This window comes from Sebastes umbrosus, chromosome 9, assembly GCF_015220745.1.
Source record: "Sebastes umbrosus isolate fSebUmb1 chromosome 9, fSebUmb1.pri, whole genome shotgun sequence".
Lineage (NCBI taxonomy): Eukaryota > Metazoa > Chordata > Actinopteri > Perciformes > Sebastidae > Sebastes > Sebastes umbrosus.
The window spans coordinates 26,316,733-26,337,058 of NC_051277.1; the positions used below are offsets into that span (position 1 = coordinate 26,316,733).

Sequence of the window (20,326 nt, forward strand, 5' to 3'; positions counted from 1 at the left end):
TCGGCTAGCTGTTCAACTTCTGCTCCCTAACCGGAGGACACGCCCACATCCCGCCGCTGGCACGCCATTGGCTGAGCCCGGTTCCACTGGCCACGCCCCCCGGACAATATGTAAATATATATATGACGAGGTCGAGATATGGCGTGTGTCTTCTATCTATCTCAAGATTCAATATTCAAGATGTTTATTGTCACGCCGGTTATACAAGCTCAATCGTGTGAAATAATTTTTGCTGCTTTTTAATCTTGCCCAGTTATGTTGGCTTTTTTTTAAAGTTATCTTTCTTTCTTTCTTTCTTTCTTTTTCTTTCTTTCTTTTTTCTTTCTATTTTGTTTATCCTTATTTAATTTAATTTAATTTTGTAATGAGGCTGATCCCGGTTTCACTGGCCACAACCCCCATACAATATATAAATATATATAACGAGGTCGAGATATGGCTGTGTCTTCTATCTATCTACCTATTTATATTTATTTTACTTTATAAGATAAGATAATATAGAACTTTATTAATCCCGAAGGAAATTCTTGTGCCAGAGATTGCTAATACAACAAAATTACAACAAGTTCAAGTGTATAAAATACAAGTGTATAAAATAAAAAAGTACTATTTCTAGCACCAGTGCCTAATAGAATAACAATTAAGTAAGATACATTTAGTAAAATTAGTAAATAAGATAAAATAAGTAAAATAAAAAAGGTAAAGTGAGCTAACAAACAGAAAAATAAGTAATACTGCACATGTTGGACATTAATATTGCACACAATGAACAGTGATATTGCACATGAGAATGTAAAAAGTAGTATTGCACATGATATTGATATATCTTGTTCTTTTTAATCTTGCCTTAATTTGGTTTGCACCCTGACTGACCAGCCAGCCACCCCCACCACCCCTCTCAAGTGCACACACTATGCACAGTCACATGATATTGATCTTTGCCAAGTTATTTTGGCTTTTTAAAAGTTTTCTTTCTTTATTTCTTTATTAATTTGTTTCTTTATTTTTATTTCTTTATTTAATCTATTTTTCTCTCAATTTTGTTTTATCCATATTTCATTTTATTTTATTTTGTCATGAGGCTGAGCCCGGTTCCACTGGCCACGCCCCCATACAATCTATATAAATATATATAACGAGGTCTTCTATCTATCTACCTATTTATATTTATTTTACTTTATTTTATCTTATTCTTTTTTAATCTTGCCTTAATTTGATTTGCACACTGACCTGACAGCCGGCCACCCCCACCCCCTCTCAAGCGCACACACACAGTCACATGATATTGATCTTGCCCAGTTATGTTGGCTTTTTTAAAGGTTTTCTTTGTCTATTTATTTGTTTATTAATTTATTTATTTTTATTTATTTTTTTTTTTCTTTCTTAAATTTATTTTTCTCTCCATTTTGTTTTATCAATATTTCATTTTATTTTATTTTGTTATGAGGCTGAGTCTGGTTCCACTGGCCACGCCCCCCATACAAAATATAACTATATAACGAGGTTGAGATATGGCGTGTGTCTTTCTTTATTTGTTTATTTGTTTATTTATTTATATATTTTTTTCTTTCTTTCTTTCTTTTTTTTTTTTCTTCAATTTATTTTTCTCTCTATTTTGTTTTATCCATATTTCATTTTATTTTATTTTGTTATGAGGAGAGGGAAGAGAGAAAGGAATGAAGAGAACGAAGGGGGAAAATATATATATCTATATATCTATAGATATATAGATATAGATATACATAAAGAGGAAAAAAAACGAGAAAAAAAACTCTTCAACTGGCCAGGCATGGGCCATGATGATGCCTCAACACCAACTTGGCTCCTCCTCCATCTCCTCTCTCCTCCCTCCAACGATAACTGCCTATGGATAGAAAAGGGCATAAGCCCTGAGCTATCAAACCAAGCTCACGAATTTACGAAAATATGGCGTGTGTCTTCTATCTATCTACCTATTTATATTTATTTTATAAGATAAGATAAGATAAGATAAGATAAGATAATATAGAACTTTATTAATCCCGAAGGAAATTCTTGTGCCAGAGATTGCTCAAAAATACAACAAAATTACAACAAGTTCAAGTGTATAAAATACAAGTGTATACAATTAAAAAAGTACTATTTCTAGCACCAGTGCCTAATAGAATAACAATTAAGTAAAGATACATTTAGTAAAATTAGTAAATAAGATAAGAAAAGTAAAATAAAAAAGGTAAAGTAAGCTAACAAACAGAAAAATAAGTAATACTGCACATGTTGGACATTAATATTGCACACAATGAACAGTGATATTGCAAATGACAATGTAAAAAGTAGTATTGCACGTGATATTGATATATCTTATTGTTTTTAATCTTGCCTTTATTTGATTTGCACCCTGACTGACAGCCAGCCAGCCCCACCAACCCTCTCAAGAGCACACACTGTTCACAGTCACATGATATTGATCTTGTCCAGTTATGTTGGCTTTTTTTAAAGTTTTCTTTCTTTCTTTATTTATTTGTTTGTTTGTTTGTTTATTTATTTATTTTCATTCTTTAAATTATGTTTTTCTCTATTTTGTTGTATCCATATTTCATATATTTTTTTATTTTGTTATGAGGAAAAGGAAAGAAAAAAGAAAAAAATAACTCCTCAACTGCCATGATGCCTCAACACCATCTGGGCTCCTCCTCCATGGCGTGTGCATACAGCACATCCGCCCACCGTTTCAATTGTATGTATGCTAAACGGGCGGGTATATACACAAGCATTGTCTATGATGGCGCTGGTGTGTATATTAATACATTTGCATCCTTTCCACAAAGTAGCCTATCGGTCTGGCAGCAAAAACCAGACAACTGATAATGTTGTAGCTGCATAAATCATATTTATAGACCACCTAACATTTCTTGAAATTCCTTGCCAATTCCCTGACATCCCGCCCCCCTCTCTCTCTTTCTCTTTCTCTCTCTTACACACAACCTCTCTCTCTCTTTCTCTCTCTCTCTCTCTCTCACACACACACACACACACACACACACACACAACCTCTCTCTCCCTCTCTCTCTCTTTCTCTCTCTCTGATTCTCTCTCTCCTGTCACTCTCTTGCTGCGTTCAAGGCACCTCAAAAGGTGCGTCCATCCGATTCTTAACATAACATAACAAGTTACATGGCCCAAACCAAGTTAACAAAAATATTTAAGTTGGGCATTGTTTAAGTCTATGAATCAAGTGTCATACTAACAGTATATGCATGTTATGCTCTAATGGCAAAAATCAAGAGAAAATGCACATTTAGGTTAAAAACTGGGTAGAGATAGAACACACACAAATATATATACATATTCAAACAGACCAACAAAAACACATTATATAACATTGGAAAAGTCACTTTCACAATCAAGCCTCCCAACCCATAAAAAGCACCGCCTGATCTGCATGTGCTCTTATGAATGTAATAAATCCGACAGCACTTGAAGGCAGCATCATTGTTACATTAAGGGTATTCTTGATCTGTCCTTTTAACACTTAATCAAATACCTTAATTACCATTAAATTACAAATGACTGCAAATATATGTTTATTATAACTCAGACCTTGTATCAAAAGGGATGAGAAAAAAATAGTTCATAGATTTAAAGGTCAGTGGAAAGTCATAGTAACCAACAGAGACACAATGCACTACCTGCAGATGAAGGCCTTATCTTTTCCTGTACAGGTTTGTCTGCTTACAGTAGGCCTATACTGCATATAACAATTGTTTTTTTTCCCCTCATTTGCTGCCATTGAAAATCAGGTTGGATGGCGGATATACATAATTTTCTGGAATGATAACATGCAGATTCAACATCAACCTGAATCTGAATGTATTAGTTAAGGTTTTTACTTGGCCTTTTATAATGCTCATTATAACAGTCTTGTACTCATGGATTTTATCTTGGTCTCTGTCTGTGGATATGTGTGTGATTTTGTTGTCTGCTCTGTTGACCTGTTTTTATTCTGCCTATGTCTGTAAAGCACTTTGGTCAGCTCATGTTGTTTTAAATGTGCTATAGAAATAAATTTGACTTGACTTGACTTTTTTTCTGTCGGTGCTGTGATCAGTAAAATAGCCTGATAACTCTTGTTAATTGTGGTGGAGAATCAATGCAATCTATAGTTTATTATGTAAAGTAGCCTATAGCTCTAGATATATATGTATGACTAACAGGACTTATCAATTTAGTGCAGTTAATACTTCAAAAGTATTCCACAAATATATCCTAATTTGCGTGTTTTGTAGCGTTTATACTCATGCACAAGGATCGTTTTATAGTTTATTATGTAAAGTAGCCTATAGCTCTAGATATTTGAGCACAATTGTGTGCCACTTTATATGACTAACAGGACTTCAGTTAATACCTCAAAAGTATTCCGCAAATATAGCCTCAATATGCGTGTTTTTGTGGTGTTTATACTCTTATACTCTGAAGTTACAAACATCTTATTACTCCTTTGCTTCTTTGCTTGGATCATTATGTACGTCCGCGTTGTTGACGTCTTGTTGACGTTTTGCACGCACTCAGTCGCCCTCCGCCGTCCCAGCATGCACTGCGAGGTCTGCAGTATCTTATTGACAAAGAGAAAGAGGCTGTAGAGCAACAACAACAACAACAGGGAGGATCAGACACACACAGACCCTGCTGCTGGCAGCACTAACCTTACACCAACCCGTGTGCTGCTGACAACAAGGTAAAGCCTCACTCTCTGTGTTGTCTTGATGTGAACCGAGTCTGTGTTTTATGTCACTGCGTACAGTCAGCGTTAAGTGGCTAACAGCTAGCTAACATCTGGGTGTAATGCTAGCCGGCTAACGCTAGCTCACTGTTAGCATTACACCATAACGACGTGTTATTACAGAGTCACAGCCAGTACAGCTGTAGGGTTCATTAGAGGGTAATCAAAGGTGTGGGGGACTTTTCTACATCTCCCTGTTGCTAAATATATAACCAATACATCAGCATAAAGACCTCATTGCGTTGTCACCAACGATTACACCGCAGTTTAAAGGTAGCTTACATTTTTAGCTAAATACGAATATAAATATGCAATATAAGATAAGATAAGATAAGATAAGATGAACCTTTATTAATCCCCGGAGGGAAATTCAGGTGTCAAAGCAGCTACAGAGTGAAACACAGGAGAGGAACAGGTATACACAAATTATAAAAACAATAAATCAATAAATAAATGTAGTATGTGCAATAAATAAATGTAACATGTACATATGTGCAGTCTATAAAGTGGTATATGGGATGTATAGTGTAAAGTAAGTAGCTTACTGTAGCTACAGCCTTAGCATTACACCATAACGACGTGTTATTACAGTGTCACAGCTAGTTCAGCTGTAGGGTTCATTAGAGGTTAATCAAAGGTGTGGTTGACTTTTTCTACATCTCCCTGTTGCTAAATATATAACCAATACACTAGAATAAAGACCTCATTACGTTATCACCATTATTTATTTATTACATCTACCCTACCTGTTTTACAAGTGCAATTACCTCTGTTTACATTACATCTGTTTTTATATTTTATACCTCTAGTGTAACACTTCTGTTTGTATTTATATTATTACATCTACTTTACCTGTTTTATTTGCTTTATAACTGTCTGTGTGTTTTACCTGTTATATGTTTTATCTGCCTCGTTTAGTCTTGTCAAGTATTTGTTTTAAAGCACTGACCAGAAGTGGCAACTGTGAATCTTGTTGTAATTAATAAAATGACAATACAAATTTCTATTCTATTCTATTCTACCAATGATAACATTGCAGTTTAAAGGGTATCTTAGCTAAATACGAATATTAATATGCAATATAATATAAGATAAGATGAACCTTTATTAATCCCCGGAGGGAAATTCAGGTGTCAAAGCAGCAACATCAGCAAACAGAGTGAAACACATGAGAAGTAAAGGTATACAAACATTATAAAAACAATAATAGAGATACAAAAGATAGAGAGTGAATGGGTGAACATAGTGTATACAGTCCGTCAATAAATAAATGTAATATGTACATATGTGCCGTGTATAAAGTGGTATATAGGATGTATAGTGTAAAGTAAGTTTAAAGTGCGCCAGTGGTTAGAGTCCAAGATGGTATATATAACTTAGTCATGGAACAAAATACCCCAGATACTAAAAAACACTAAAGCTTTGTTGCTACAAATATAATGAATTAATGGTGATTTTAATGTGTTACAAGGAGTACACATTGTGTTGCGACATCACGAGTCTTGTTCCCGAACTCTACCGTAACCATGTCAACCCACCAGGGCACGTGACCAGCCACATGGAGTTTACGTGATACTGTTTTGCCTTGTTGAACTTGAGTTATTTTAAATTGAATAAGTACCATTAATTTAATTGTCCCTCTCTTATTGCCCTGCTCTGTCTTCAACCCTTATTGAATGTACCTCCTCTGGCTGAAAAACAAACAACCAAATACTTTATCAGTACTACTCAGGTGTAATTCTCACTGTGCAATATCATTTTCCACTTGTGCAATTTTGTTAATAGCCTGTTTATTATCAATACTGTATATACTGCTCCTTTTTTTATACTTCCTTCTATTTAAATTGTTCATATTTTGTTTAGCTCTTTTTTTTACTGTGTTAGCTGATGCATCTTGTTTTTTGCACTATCCCCTTTCTCGCTGTACGCTGCAAATTTCCCCACTGCAGGACTAATACAGGAATATCTTATCTTATCTAATAAACTATATCCCATTAAAATCCTGCATTCCAAGTTAGTTTAAAGAAATATTATGTTAGCAATTAAATGTACAATTCTGATGAATGGTTCCTTTCAGATCAAAATGTATTACACCCCACACTCACCTGTAATTAGAAGTGACATCAATAAAAAAAAATAGGTGGCATATCCTGCTACTATTGCACTCTATAAAGATATTATTGCACATATACAGTTATTGCAAAATTCCTTATTTATAACTATCCCAGCCTTAGTCCTGTGGTGTGGTGTGTGATGATGTTAGTGGGATGTGGTGGTGGGGGGACTTTTGTGGAGTTCAGTTCAATGATGGCTCTGGGGTAGAAAGTTTCCAGCAGACGTTTTGCCTTAGAAGCTTTGGAGCCTGGAAGTTATCTAACGCCCTGTAGCGCCTAGTCTGTGGCGGCACAGACAAGAGATGGAGGCAGCGTGATATGAAGATGTCTTTCAGTAAGGGCGGGGGAAGTCCAATTATTTTCTGGGCTGTGTTTATGACTCTCTGGAGAGCTCTTTTATCTGATGCTGAACAGTTGGCATGCCATACTTTAATACATTATGTCAGTACACTTCCTATAGAGCAGTGGTAGAAGGGCACAAGCAGCTTCACAGACAGGTTAGTGTCCTTAGGAAATAAAGGCACTGTTGAGCCTTTTTTAACAAAGCAGTGGAGTTGGCTACATATTTGAGGTGGTTTAGAAATTGTGTCAGCATTGTATAGTTTATCATCATTCATTGGCATTATTATTATACAGTGATTTGTGTTTTTTTTTTTAAACTTCCAAATACCAATGTCGGTATTGGCCTCAAAAACCCAGTATCAGTTGGGCTGTAGTTGAAATCTTGGAAGTACATCATATGAGCTTTATTGTATATGTCACATGCAAAATATTAAGTTGCAAAGTAACTACAAACAGCAGCTGGATACGTAAATGGAATAATAAATGCAATATTTCCTCATGCAATGTAGTGGAATAGAAAGTGTCACAAAATGTAAATAAGTGGCATGCCAGTGCCTTTTATTATTCATCACCTGTGTCTCTTCACAGTACCACGTCATGGCCCTGAGGCGATGAGAGCGGGAAGTGCCATTTTCACCTGAAGGGAGCTCGCACAGCGTGATAGCTCGTGGAGAGAGGCGTGGGGGGGCCCAGGCAGACTGTGGACGGGGAAGGGGAAGAGCTCAGCTGGAGCCAATGCAGCAGCAGCATCGACAGCCTGAGCTGGTGGAAGGAAGCCTTCCCGTGTTCGTGTTCCCCACTGAGCTCATCTTCTACGCAGATGAGCAGACGTCTCACAAGCAGGTGCTCACCCTCTACAACCCCTATGAGTTCGCCCTCAAGTTTAAAGGTCAGTTGGTACAATCTATTTGGGTTTCCATGTATGCTGTACCATTTTTGTTATAGATTATTTAGATAATCTGTTTAATTCTTTTTCTTTTTATCAGTGCTGTGCACAGCGCCAAACAAGTACACTGTGGTGGATGCCACCGGAGCTGTCAAGCCACAGTGTTGTGTTGACATGTGAGTTTGTTTTTGTGTTTATGACTCATTATTTCTTCATGCAGTGGTAAAGCACTAAAGGGACTACATTTCTTATCTATGAGCTTGTTGTTCCTTGTGGATTCCCATTGATGTTTTTATCGTTTATTGTTTACTTTGCTAAATATGAACTTTTAGGTTGTTTTTGTGGTTGATTTTATGTTTTCAGTCAGGTGGCTGTTTATACAGTTGACTTTCCCGTCTAATCAAGTAAGGAGTCTGTCTAATTGTTTATTTACACACACAGAGTAATCCGACACAGAGATGTGCGCTCATGCCACTATGGGGTGTACGACAAGTTCCGGCTGCAGGTGTCGGAGCAGAGTCAGCGTAAAGCTCTGGGTCGCAAAGAGGTGACGGCCACGCTCCGTCCTTCGGCCTCACAGGAGACGCCCAGCCCCCGGCCCCAAGATGACGAACGCAGAATCAAAGAGCAGTTTGCAGACAGCGAGTTTTTTGAACAGACTGCATTTCAGCCAGGTAGGATGAAAAACTGTTGTGTGTCTGTTTTACCACTAGATGGAGCCAAATGCTCATAAAATCAAATTGAGGAACTTTTTGCTGTTTACTGAACATGGTACATTATATTGCTTTTTGTGGTCTATGAACATACCAATCTACCTACCTATCCTACCTAGTATATAAAAAAAACTATCGGGCTACCAAACATAGTATGGCAATTATGTAATCATCTTCATATTTGATCTTGTAGCAAGATAGGTGGGTGTATACCATGTGTCTTTTTTTGCTGCTACCGTGGTAACCTGCTTCCTGTTCAGATCTTTTTGTTTAAATCAAAAATGGAAATGTTATGTCCTCAAAGCAGTAGGAAGAGATTCGTGCCGGTAATCACTGACAGGTTGTCATTTAAAGTTGAAGTACAAGCCAAAGCGTCATTGCGTACAAGATAAAATGTATTTTCATTTTATGTATATGCTGTAACTGCATTCACCAATACTGAAGTGGTTGAGTATTCACTGTTCACTTGTAGAGCTGCAACAATTAATTGATTAGTTGTCAGCTAATAAATTAATTGCCAACTATTTTGATAATCCCTTAATGGTTTGAATAATCTTTTAAGAAAAAAACATTTTAAATTCTCTGATTCCAGCTTCTTAAATGTGTATATTTTCTGGTTTCTTTACTTCTCTATGACAGTAAACTGAATATCTTTGAGATGTGGTCAAAACAAGACATTTGAGGGCTTTGGGAAACACTGATCAACATATTTCACCATTTTATAAACCAAACAACTAATCGAATAATCAAGAAAATAATCAACAGATGAATTGACAATCAAAATAATTGCACAGTTATCATTTCATCAGCTTACGGTTGTTAAGCTAAAACATTCTTGGAGCTCCAGCTTCTTCCCTCTGACTAACATTCTGCCTGGTATTTTTCAATATATCTTGTATTGTCAACAGCATATCTCGTGAAAAGAGCAAATCAAAAATGAATTGATCGTAACAAGTGTTGTCTAAAAGCACCAGCATCAGTGAGCCACATGTCTGACCTGGGTAACATCCTCCTGCAATACCATGAACACACACTGTAGTTTATTTTGAGTCAATCCCACATACACCGCCCTGCAGCTGTAAATACTAAGTAAAGAAAATAGTCCCTAACAAATACATTATTTACTCCTGTTTGAGTAATGTTTGCTAAACAACAGTGTCCAGCTGTTTTAGAAAATTATTTAGCCTTTTTTAAGCAAAATTAAAGTACATTCCTGTCCCATTATTGCAGATTTATGTCTTCAGTAGTAACCAATGTACTTGGAGCTAAGGGCCACAGACGCATTGTTGATTTTGGTCTTTTTCATGGGATTTGTATACATCCTTTCATCTGATCGCAGTGTTTGTGCATGTGTGTGTTTAACAGAGAGCCGTCCTGTTGCTGGGGGCCCCAGTCTGCTGACGGTGCTGCTTGGGCTGGTGTGTATGGCCGCCCTGATGCTTCCGTCCGTGGGGGAGCAAGAATCTACTGTGCCTGTCTACCTCCACTTAAGTGTTAACAAGAAACTTGTAGCTGCTTATGTTCTCGGTAAGTAAAAAGAAAAAAGAATCACAGAAACTCATGCAGTTGGCAAGAATGAGGTTGGGTTGTGTGTTAAAAACATTAAAGAGGACCTATTATGCTTTTTCTCTTTCCTTTAGTGTGTTATGTAGTTTTTTGTTCATGTAAAAGGTCTGCAAAGTTACAAAGCCCAAAGTCCACACCAAAGGGAGTTACTCTCCCCACAGAAACACTGCTCAACAACTGCCTGAAACGCCTTGCTTTAAGTCCTGCCTTTTCTTCTGCAATGTGGTGATGTCACCAAGTAACACACTTACATAATACCTGGCTAGCGGCTAGTTTGGCACGCCCTCAAACAAAGCTGATTAGAGCGGAGCTGGAGCGGAGTCCGAAGAGTTTGGTTCGGTTGACCAATCACGACAGAGTGGGCCAGCTGACCAATCATGACAGACTGAGCTTTTTCGGAGGGAGGGGGGCATTTCAGACATAGGGTGAAAAGTGGAGCTGCAGCACAGCCGGTATGAGAAAAACAACGCATCTTTGAACATTAAAGCATGTAAACATGTTCTAGTAGAAACTCAAAATACAAGTATGCACTTAAGCGTAATAGGTCCTCTTTAAAATGCAAACTACAATGCTATCGTTTATTAAAGTGTTTGTGCTGGAGTATATATTCTCTATTTTGTCTTTAGGTCTTCTTACGATGGTCATCCTACGCACATGAAGTGCCGTTAGCAGAGAGGAGGAAGAGGGAAAATGATCTAAAGACGAAGAGAACATCCTCACACCGGAGGCACTGCTACGCTTCAACGAGTAAAGCTGACAGCAGGGGAACGCGGTACTTTACTCAGTTCACCCCGTCCCCTGAAAAATACATTATTAGTATACTTGTTTTCAAATCCTCATATTTGTGTTAATACATAAACTGACACAATGCTGAAGCAAACGGCAGAGAGACCTCCAGTGTCTAGGTCAAAGGAGCGGTAGGTCCCTGAGCAGGGACCTGTGAAGAAACATGAGGCCATTCAAAGTGTTGTTTGACCTCATATTCCTCGTGTCTGTATTTCTATTGCCATTATGTACCAGAATGTGGTTAACTTGAGTGTGAAGGAATCTACATGCAAACATTATACATGTGTATATAAAGCCATTAAAATTTTTTGTTATGGTATTCACCTGTAACCATCATTATATTGATGTTTGAAAGCAATTTTTAGTGTAGACGCTGAGGACTAAATGCAGTTATTTGCATGTGTGAATACCTTATCTGGATGAGTTTTTAAGATACTTTTACATGTCACCAAAGGAAAGATCTTCTTTTGAAGACAATGGTTTGTTCGCAGTGCTATATCAATGCTCCATCAAATGTTTAATAAAGTCTCGATACAGCTGTCTGGTATAAAATGTATAGATTAGGTTATTTTGTATTAACTATTAGAATCGAAATCTTGTTTAGTCCCTTGGGACTGTATGTTACCAGGTTTGACAACTGAAAACTTGATTTGCCACTGCTTGCATATCATTTGTTTCCAGAGGCGTAAATAAGGTTTAGCGATATCCTACAGTCGCCCTGGGTGCAGTGTTAACTAGGGCGGTCCCGAATACTATTTTTTTGGCTTTGACGCTTCGGTGAGTAATATTCAAAAGGTATTACAAGCTCCGTTTCACAATGCAGCATAGCAAGCTGACATGTTCTTCTGTCTGTCTGTCTCCATTTCCGTCGTTTCAGTGTCCGGGAAAGTGCTCTAGGCGCAACAAACAGCCATATCCGTCTGAGAATAACTAATAATGAATGTTGAATATGAATAATGTTATGGGACTATTCCTTATTTCATGGGCAATTTTGGGATTTATACATTATTATTATTACATACTTATATATAAACAAAAAACGAAGCATTCTAATACTGATTTTGAGGTTGAATACCATGGCAGCAGTTGAAGCATTGGGGTCAACCTTAGTGTTAACATTTTAATTTTATTAGCGTGTTTTAGTGCCCCGGACCAGAAAAAAATACTCTTGGAATATTCAAAACAACTACACGCACATAATAAAGAAATAATTTATTTAGTCCTGATGTCCGCTACGATTGCAATCACAAAAGACACAAGCATTAGGCAAGATGTGAGCCAGCTTGGCAGATTATAGCCTTTCCATTGCAGTCATACAGATTTGCTGAAGTCATGCCCTGAACACTTTATAAGATGACTTAGAAAAAAAAATATTTGTATAAAGGAAAAAGACAAACTGCAACCACGCTTTTTCTTTAAATTAAAGGGCACACTTCCATAAAATGATTTACAATCACTTTCCTTTTGTACATACACATTAATGGCTACAGAGCCATGAAGGGGTTCAGGTGTATAAGTTACACAGGGGGTATGGACACTGGGGCGATGATGGTTGAAAGCAAATTTAGGTGCCAAAAAAAAATAAAAAAAAATCACAGTACAGGCTTAACCTCTATATACTGCATTCTCTGATCATGTTTTACGAGAAAGTCGAGTTTCACTTCTGCCCCGTTCACGCACAGGCGGAAACTTCACAGGATTGAGTATCCTGTGCAAAAAAAAGCTATTTTAATAAATGTAACCACAGCAGAAACGGCAGTCTCTTAACTCACAATGCGATGGTGCCTTTTAGTTTATGCTGCATGTTGCAGCAGTCAGTTGATTTGCTGTAAACACAATTGGTTCACTTTTACTGGGGATAGAAACCTATCGCCATCCAATTCTTATAATAAACTTCTCTTTCCATAAATAAGAACATTTCCCCGGTAAAAAGAAAACTATTATTTCTATACTCTGCTTATCTACAAAAAACCTCCTGACAAAAACACAGGATACAGAGGAACCTTTAGTGTTGAGAGCACAACAGTGATGACTGTCTTTTTTCATCCACCATGAACTGCGGGTACATTAATTGCTCATACTGGGCAATTAAAGGGGAACTACGCTCATTTTCAAAATTCATACATGTTATTCCTATGGTCTAAGACAGTCCAAAAATATTAATAAACATGAACAACTTTCTCCCAAATCCCAAAACGAGTGCTAAACCTCAAACTTGTGATGTCAAAGTGTGGAACTGCTCCATAGACAGTGAATGGGAGAGATGTTACAGATGACACTGAGCAACCAGGGGAATGTCCTGAGTATATGGGAACATTTTCTGTTTCACAACTGAGAACACTACCATAGAATAAAGCTCATTTGGGTATAAAAAAGAAAACAATCATTCTGTGGGACCACAAAATCAGCCTCCCATTCATTGTCTATGGAGCCGCTCCAGACTTATTACACCCTATGACATCACACATTTGAGACTTCTCTGGTTTCTGGCTTTGAGAGAGAGAGTAGCTCATGTTCACACATATTGATTGAATTTTCCTAAACCATGGAAATAACATTGGAATTTAGATGGTGTTCCCCTTTTTTAGTTGCAACAAGTCATGGGTAAGGGGGGCATAAAAGCCAAACTGAAAAAAATCACCATAGTTAATAGCCCATATCATAAAAATATTATGAAAATCTGCTGAAAACATAACTTCTCTTACAGTATAACAGTAAGGAAATCTCCATAGGTGTACCCCAAAAGTAGTTTATGTTCCTTTACAAAGAAAACTTGCGCTGTTGAAGACCTGTGCCCACATTCACCTCACACAGCCAATCACAAACTTAAAACTATGTACGACATCTTGACAAGGTTAATATGTACATAATTACAAACAAAGCAGGAAAACAATAAGTTAAATATTTTCTTACAAAATCTGCAGACTGTGTACATACAAAGGCTTGTGGACAGAAGTTTTCCAGCACAAAAATGGGGGAAATGTACACATCCAAATAGTCTTTTTTTTTTTTATGTCCAGTGCTCAATGTCTCTCTGGTAGGACAGAAGCATAGCCAGTTATGAACACAATATCACTATGAAGCCAAGCACCATCCAAGATCCTCTACTAGCAGCTGGTGCTCACAGTGTCTTCAGTCATTCCTAGTTTTTGCTAGGCTTATCTCTTTCATACTTATCTCATCCATGGCTTTCGTCTCCTTAATTCAAACATATCTAGACCCTCCGAAATGTTGCCATGAGAACAGCTGCTCAGAAACAAACATGGAAGATTCCACTAAGCGATGGTGAGATGGAGGGTCTGAGAAGGAAAACCGGTTCCCCCGGAGAGACGCTTTTTGGCGCCAGTCCTTTTATATAGTGTCTCTTGCTATCCCATGCTCACTTTGGGGACAAATCCTGGAGGGAAGCGAAGGGCGAGTTGCTGGACGACGAGGGCGACACTCCCTCCATTTTGCCAGGTGAGCCTGTGGAGGATCCGACGCTGCTGAGGCTGCCGTCCAGCAAATCTGGAGAGTGACTGAAGGAAAAAGGCTCGGGTCAAAACCGAGTATACGGCTGGACCGTGTATGGTCAGTCTGTGAATGTGTGGCTAAATTGTTATACAAATAGTCAGTGGTCATGTCTATAATGTTAAATCCAGCAGTACATATCCACAAGGTCCGGCGAGGACACTAGGGGACGCACTGCTCCACTCAATTGGCCGATCAAGCGGTGATGTGCCCTCTCGTGGAGTGTACCTGATTGGTCCCTGGTTTTCTGCTTGTCGTTTCAAACAGGAAACAACATGGCGGCCTGCTTGTAAACTTTGTTATTCCATCTAAACAATCAACCAAAATCTACTTCTGAAAACATTTTCAGCGAGAAACAGTCTATACCACTGCTGAAGCTTGTTTCAGTTTAGAACTAGATCGCCTAGTTTGACAACTTGGTCCAAGTTTCGGGACGCCTCGTGCTGGAAGGGCCCACTTGCAAAACGGATTGTTCCCCGCCTTTTATTTTGAAAGAGCAACGGCCATTTGGGAACCTCCAACACTCGGCCGACCAATCGTGTAACTTCATCAAGGCAAGTTCAGCAAGACTGCAGGCTGTCATAATAGTGACTGTGGCAAACATCTGCAGTGTTACAGTCTATACTTTCACTCTGGGAGAGAGCTAATGAAAGTCCCACATTTATTCTATTATTGTAATATTTTCTCCCTTTTTTTTAAAAATAAATTACTTTAAAGCAATGCATCTAAATAAAAAAACATTTTACTGCAATACTCCTGACATTGAAAGTCATGCATAATAATAATAATACATAGCCAATTTAGTAATGCATGAATGTCATGAGTGTCTGTATATGACACTGTATGCTGATATTCACTACTGGGTGAAAAACACAAAGTAGAACATTTTGCACAGTAACAAGTTTGGTGCAGTTGCTCAACAGTAAGGGGAAGCAACTACAGTACATCATGGTACAACATGGTGAAGAGCAGTTTTCCCACCATTTTCAATGTCTAATTTGAGGAAATGACCTGAAGACTAACCCTTTTTTTTTTTTTTTCTTCAGATGATAAACCACCTACTTCCCTTTGCTTCATTCACCTAAACCTGAAGAAGTTGGCTGAATCCTTATCTAAACCGTGTGCTTTTGAACAGTTCTGACATGTTTCTGTTGCTCCACTAAGTCTTACCAGGAACCGAGCTCTGACAGGTTGGAGACATCAGACGACAGCATGGTGGTGGTACCCTGGAAGAGCCTCTTCGGCTGACTCTCTGTCTCCATCTCACCTGCAGAGTAAAGGGACCCGCACATTTAGACATTTGCTCTTAAAAAGGGACAGTTGGATGAAATGTTGCAATCTGAGATAGTCTAAATAACCGATCTTATCAGTTCAATACCAGAGAGCCAGTGCAGTCTCCAATAGTTAAATTTAATTACATATTGAATGTGATCAAATCCGAAAAAGGGAAATCAAGTCAACTATTAATAGAGTCCAAGAAAAGCACTTAATTAGATTATAATATCTGAATCATTATGTAATAACTGTTCAACCACAGATATGTGGTTTAAGGTCTGAAGACGGTTCCTAAAAAAAGGACATCATCAAGCCGAGTGACGTTCAGGAATAACACAAAAATATGTATTTTTAATATCTTTTGAATTGGCATTAATACTGGAGTGACTCTTTGAATAGAGAAAACTCCATTTACAATATACAGTCAATATTCCCCTATTGCCTTTAATTTAGTCTGAATTACAATACCTTGAATTTACAACACATCACTTCCATCAATAAATTAAGGCTCTTGTGGTAGAATCCAAAAAGATATAAAAGGAAAAAAATATTCTCAAAGCATTTAGGATTTCAAGACATGTTGGATAACTCACCTTTGCGTTTCATTGGCCCAAGTATGCTGGCTCTGATGCAGTTGATTGGGCTTTGACTTCGTCGGCTAAGGAACACAGAAAACACACTTTGTCAAAACAGTATATTTTAACCAGTGTATTTTGAAATTCAGCCACAATCGGTGGCCATCAGCAGTTACAAATGCACCTGTACAAAATCTGTCATCTTAAGATTTATCATACAGATAAAATGATTATATATTACTCAAGACATATCTAAAAAGTTAAGGCAATAAAGAAGTTGTAAAGTGCATAGAAATCATCTTTTTCTACCAAGACTGGCAAAAGGGAAGCTAATTTTATGCCACCAGGAAGACATTACAGTCAAACTGGAGGCAGCTGGTGCTACTGTAGTCTCACAGCAAACTGAAATGTTCATCAAATAGTCTTATTTAGAACAAGAGTAAAGTAACAGTAGATTATACAGTTATTAACTGCAGTGACGACTTGTTGCTCACCTGAAGCGTCGCGTCGGGCTGGGTATCGGGCTGGGTGTTAGGCCATTGCTGCTCACAAGGATTTGTAGTGAAGGAGAAAAACACTGCTGCTCGCAAGAAATAGAAGACACAGACAGAAGATTAAGACAATACTCTGACTATTGTTGCAATTGTGTTAGTATATCTAAGGGAAAACCCAATTGATAACATTTTGATTAACTGTGGCATGTATAAATCTTTTCCCCAAAAACATATGCAGCAAAAAAGGGAATGAATCAGATGTAAAGAAGTGTTTCTACACACAAACACTGGTGTGGCTTGCACTAAAGAAAAGTCTATTTTTTTTTAGCTGCAGCAAACTTAAAAACAAATTTACACAAAAAGCTCAACAGGAACAAAGCTTTGTAGTTTTTCTACTGCTGATAAATGACTTCCCGCATGCTGCCACACAGACTTCCATTCATTAATCTGATTCCAAGTCGTTAGGAAAATCAGGTTACTGGAAACCACGAAAATACTTAAACCACTATCTTCATCTGTTTGGTCATAATATAATCAGGTTATGTGCATATAAACACACTGAGGTCAGATGTACCTTTTTTCCTAACCCTCTGGTTGGAGATGGTGCAGGCGACACAGGCACAAAGTCGATGCGCTTTGGAGACGAAGATGCCGACTTCTCCTGATCGTTGTCACTCTAAGAACACACGATTACCAAACACATTAGTGGCTATGTCATCTTACATTGCATCTCTACAGTACTATGTAGTAAAAATCATTCAAATAGAGTGTTGGAGTATTATACTACCGACTCAGTCTGACCTTGAAAGACTGGTGGCCCTGTTAACTCCAAATGTTTATCTAGCATGTTTGTTCTTGTCCACTCTCTACAGAGATCGAGAGGGTTACACCGGCCCAGGGCCAAAACATGCAGTGGGAAGGCAAAACAGAGCTGACTTTCAAGGATTCACAGTATCAAAACATATCAACAACACTTGTGGGGGTTGGACAAGCTGTAATGAAGAGTCATTCTTTACCAGACTGAGGCTTTCTTCCCAGGACTGACTCATTTGCATGGCGGCTTGAACCTCCCTGTGTGAAACACAAAAGGAATAAGTTGATGCCTATTCGCATTTTACCAACAACAAAGCAATAATCAACAAATCTCTTTATCCACCATTTGCATACAGAGCAGCTTACCGCTCATGAGCAGTTTCTCTGTTCATCACATCGATACCCTCCTCCTGCAACAACACACAAAAGGGTTAATGGTTTTCATGTCTTGATTCACCAAGTCATCTTTTCTGATTACATCAAATATTCTGTCATGCCAGTGCGGTATGGCCTAATTCTGATTTAAAGATACAACTATAATCTCCTCTCAAAAGCTAAAACTGAACTGTTTTTCATTTCACTCATGGAAATTAAATTCAGTGAGTTCAGAGCAATCATTTCCTCTCTGTTGGAATCCGATACTACCAATTGATCATCTCTGTAAGATCGATGGCCCTGTGGACTCCAGAAAGTGTTACTCTAGCATGTTTATTTAAGACACCATCACTCCCTATGGCTTGAGAGGGAGACAGCGGTCTGACATGCTCCTTTTTCCAACATGAAACAATTCCACACATGTAGAAAACAACACTTCCTTCTCTTACTTGTTTTATTTGATGAAGTCTGGTGCTGGGGACGCGAATAGGCGATGAAGGAACCTGTGAAGAAGGATGCATGTGGAGAAGTCAATGCAGAATAATTCAGACATACATTACCTGAGTAAACGTGTTTTAATAATAAAAGTATTGTACCATGTTGGGCCTGTTGACAACTGTAGTGCTATTTCTCCGGCTACGTAGGACCTCTCTCTGGAACACCTGGGAGTGATCACTGGAATGACAAAGTCACACACCAAACCATGTGTCATTCATCTTCTAACCATGAGGTCACTGGGATGTAGTCACTTCAATGTGTATGAGGGGAAAAAAAGATAAACACAATCACTGAAATATTATGCAGTAAATTTGTAGATATGTATATTATATATTGTATATTGTAGAAACCTTAAGCCATTTATCATGGGTGCACTATTGGATCGCCTCAATTGTCCATCGCTATGACCTAAGGAAGATGGGATCTCCAGATCCAGCTCCATCTTTTCTTGTGGAAACAATCCTGAGTTGTTCATCTTGCTAGCTATCGCTGCCCGCCACCAATTCATCAACTTAAAACGGCTCACCAAGCTCAGGGGGTTTTACATTGTTGCTCTCTAAACTTTGCAAACTTTACATGTGTTGCAGAAATATCATCAAACAGGCAACTGTTAGACTAACTAACGAAATGCAACAATTAACTCACTGCAAGGCCCTGTGGTCTGTACAACTCAAAGCACACTAACCCTACTTACTACTCATCTCTCATCTCCATCACTGCTCATATCACAACTAGATGCTCATCCAGATCTGGCCTAACGTTGCCTGTAACGTTGTGACCAGACACCAGCTCTCCTGATGGATGGATGGTCAGCATGCCATGGCTACATACCGCACAATGCCCGGTACCTTCTAGCTACCGACCCGTTAGTCTGCTGGAGCAGAGCAGCGAGGGACGACTCAAACGATGCTATGCTAAGCTAAACTAGCATTGTTAGCTCGTTTAAGTTAGCTACCCGTTAGCCAGACTGACTAACTTTGAGTGCAAAGCAAAACGTTTACTAAAGCCTAACGTAAATGATGTTAAAGTAACGACACTGCTGTTAAGAGATCCTCATAACGCGAGCTAGCTTAATGTGAAGCCAGTGTTGTGCTAAGCTAGCTAGCTAGTTTGAGCCACAGCTAACTAGCATGCTAGGCTAACTAAGCATCAAGAAGCCGATAGCCACAATGTCCAGAGAGAGGCCGCGTCAACATCTCACTAACTACATGCTCCTCCGGCAGGCTGGTGGCTCCTACAGCTCACACAGGTGAACTAAGTATCCTTCCTGTTGCATGAACTAGTCGCTCTGCTGTTTCGTTTCTGCAGGACGCCGCCAAGAATGAACTCCAGATGATCACACTGAAGCTAGGTTAGTTAGCTGCTAGCTTCACGCCCCTTTTAGCGTTAGCAGCCTCGTCCAATCAAACCGCTTCATTAAGCCGGCATGCTCTCAGGCGGGATGTGGAGGACTGCATCCTCTCTGGCTCATGGATAAACTCTCTTTACATGCACTCCACCTGTACAATGTTTCATCACACAGCGTAGCATGATAAAGGTAAGCTGTATCAAAGTGTTTTTACCTGCTCTCCTGACATCTTTGTTCACAGGCGGCTCAACGCAGATGACTCCTGGAGGATG

The 20,326-nt window shown here is 38.5% G+C and overlaps 2 protein-coding genes, 1 long non-coding RNA gene and 1 other non-coding gene across 6 annotated transcripts; 2 read left to right on the forward strand and 2 right to left on the reverse strand.

Annotated features, from left to right (window-relative positions):
• The first annotated feature begins 4,548 nt into the window (after nt 1-4,548).
• Nucleotides 4,549-11,718, forward strand: mospd1 (motile sperm domain containing 1). Its single transcript, XM_037780912.1, has 6 exons — nt 4,549-4,714; nt 7,804-8,104; nt 8,202-8,277; nt 8,543-8,775; nt 10,180-10,341; nt 11,007-11,718. The coding sequence occupies exons 2-6, from the start codon at nt 7,951-7,953 to the stop codon at nt 11,036-11,038; spliced, it is 657 nt and encodes a 218-aa protein (XP_037636840.1). The 5' UTR covers nt 4,549-4,714; nt 7,804-7,950; the 3' UTR covers nt 11,039-11,718.
• Nucleotides 11,719-11,776: 58 nt separating this feature from the next.
• Nucleotides 11,777-12,748, forward strand: LOC119494783. Its single transcript, XR_005208295.1, has 2 exons — nt 11,777-11,961; nt 11,999-12,748. It is a non-coding gene; the product is annotated as an uncharacterized LOC119494783 (long non-coding RNA).
• Nucleotides 12,367-20,326, reverse strand: pabir2 (PABIR family member 2). Of its 3 annotated transcripts, none has more exons than XM_037780910.1 (10): nt 20,269-20,326; nt 18,805-18,883; nt 18,658-18,711; nt 18,200-18,243; nt 18,037-18,091; nt 17,595-17,696; nt 17,021-17,106; nt 16,545-16,609; nt 15,847-15,943; nt 12,367-14,684 (listed from the first exon to the last, which is right to left on the reverse strand). In XM_037780910.1, exons 2-10 carry the CDS (start codon nt 18,805-18,807, stop codon nt 14,546-14,548), a joined length of 645 nt encoding a protein of 214 aa, XP_037636838.1. In that variant the 5' UTR covers nt 18,808-18,883; nt 20,269-20,326; the 3' UTR covers nt 12,367-14,545. The 3 variants fall into 3 exon arrangements, with proteins under 3 accessions (XP_037636838.1, XP_037636836.1, XP_037636835.1); XM_037780908.1 differs by lacking the exon at nt 20,269-20,326 and adding an exon at nt 19,538-20,165; XM_037780907.1 differs by lacking the exon at nt 20,269-20,326 and adding an exon at nt 19,057-20,163.
• Nucleotides 17,786-17,933, reverse strand: LOC119494994. The gene has a single exon (XR_005208336.1). It is a non-coding gene; the product is annotated as a small nucleolar RNA U109 (small nucleolar RNA).

Excerpts from the sequence above, each read along its gene's own strand:
- mospd1 (XM_037780912.1), top strand. The coding sequence starts at position 7,951 with ATGCAGCAGCAGCATCGACAGCCTGAGCTGGTGGAAGGAAGCCTTCCC. Across the intron at positions 8,776-10,179 it reads ACAGACTGCATTTCAGCCAG|AGAGCCGTCCTGTTGCTGGG; the intron begins GTAGGATGAAAA and ends TGTGTTTAACAG. Across the intron at positions 10,342-11,006 it reads TGTAGCTGCTTATGTTCTCG|GTCTTCTTACGATGGTCATC; the intron begins GTAAGTAAAAAG and ends TTTTGTCTTTAG.
- pabir2 (XM_037780907.1), bottom strand. The coding sequence starts at position 19,214 with ATGAATTGGTGGCGGGCAGCGATAGCTAGCAAGATGAACAACTCAGGA. Across the intron at positions 18,884-19,056 it reads CCCATGATAAATGGCTTAAG|TGATCACTCCCAGGTGTTCC; the intron begins GTTTCTACAATA and ends TTGTCATTCCAG. Across the intron at positions 18,092-18,199 it reads AGAGAAACTGCTCATGAGCG|GGAGGTTCAAGCCGCCATGC; the intron begins GTAAGCTGCTCT and ends TGTTTCACACAG.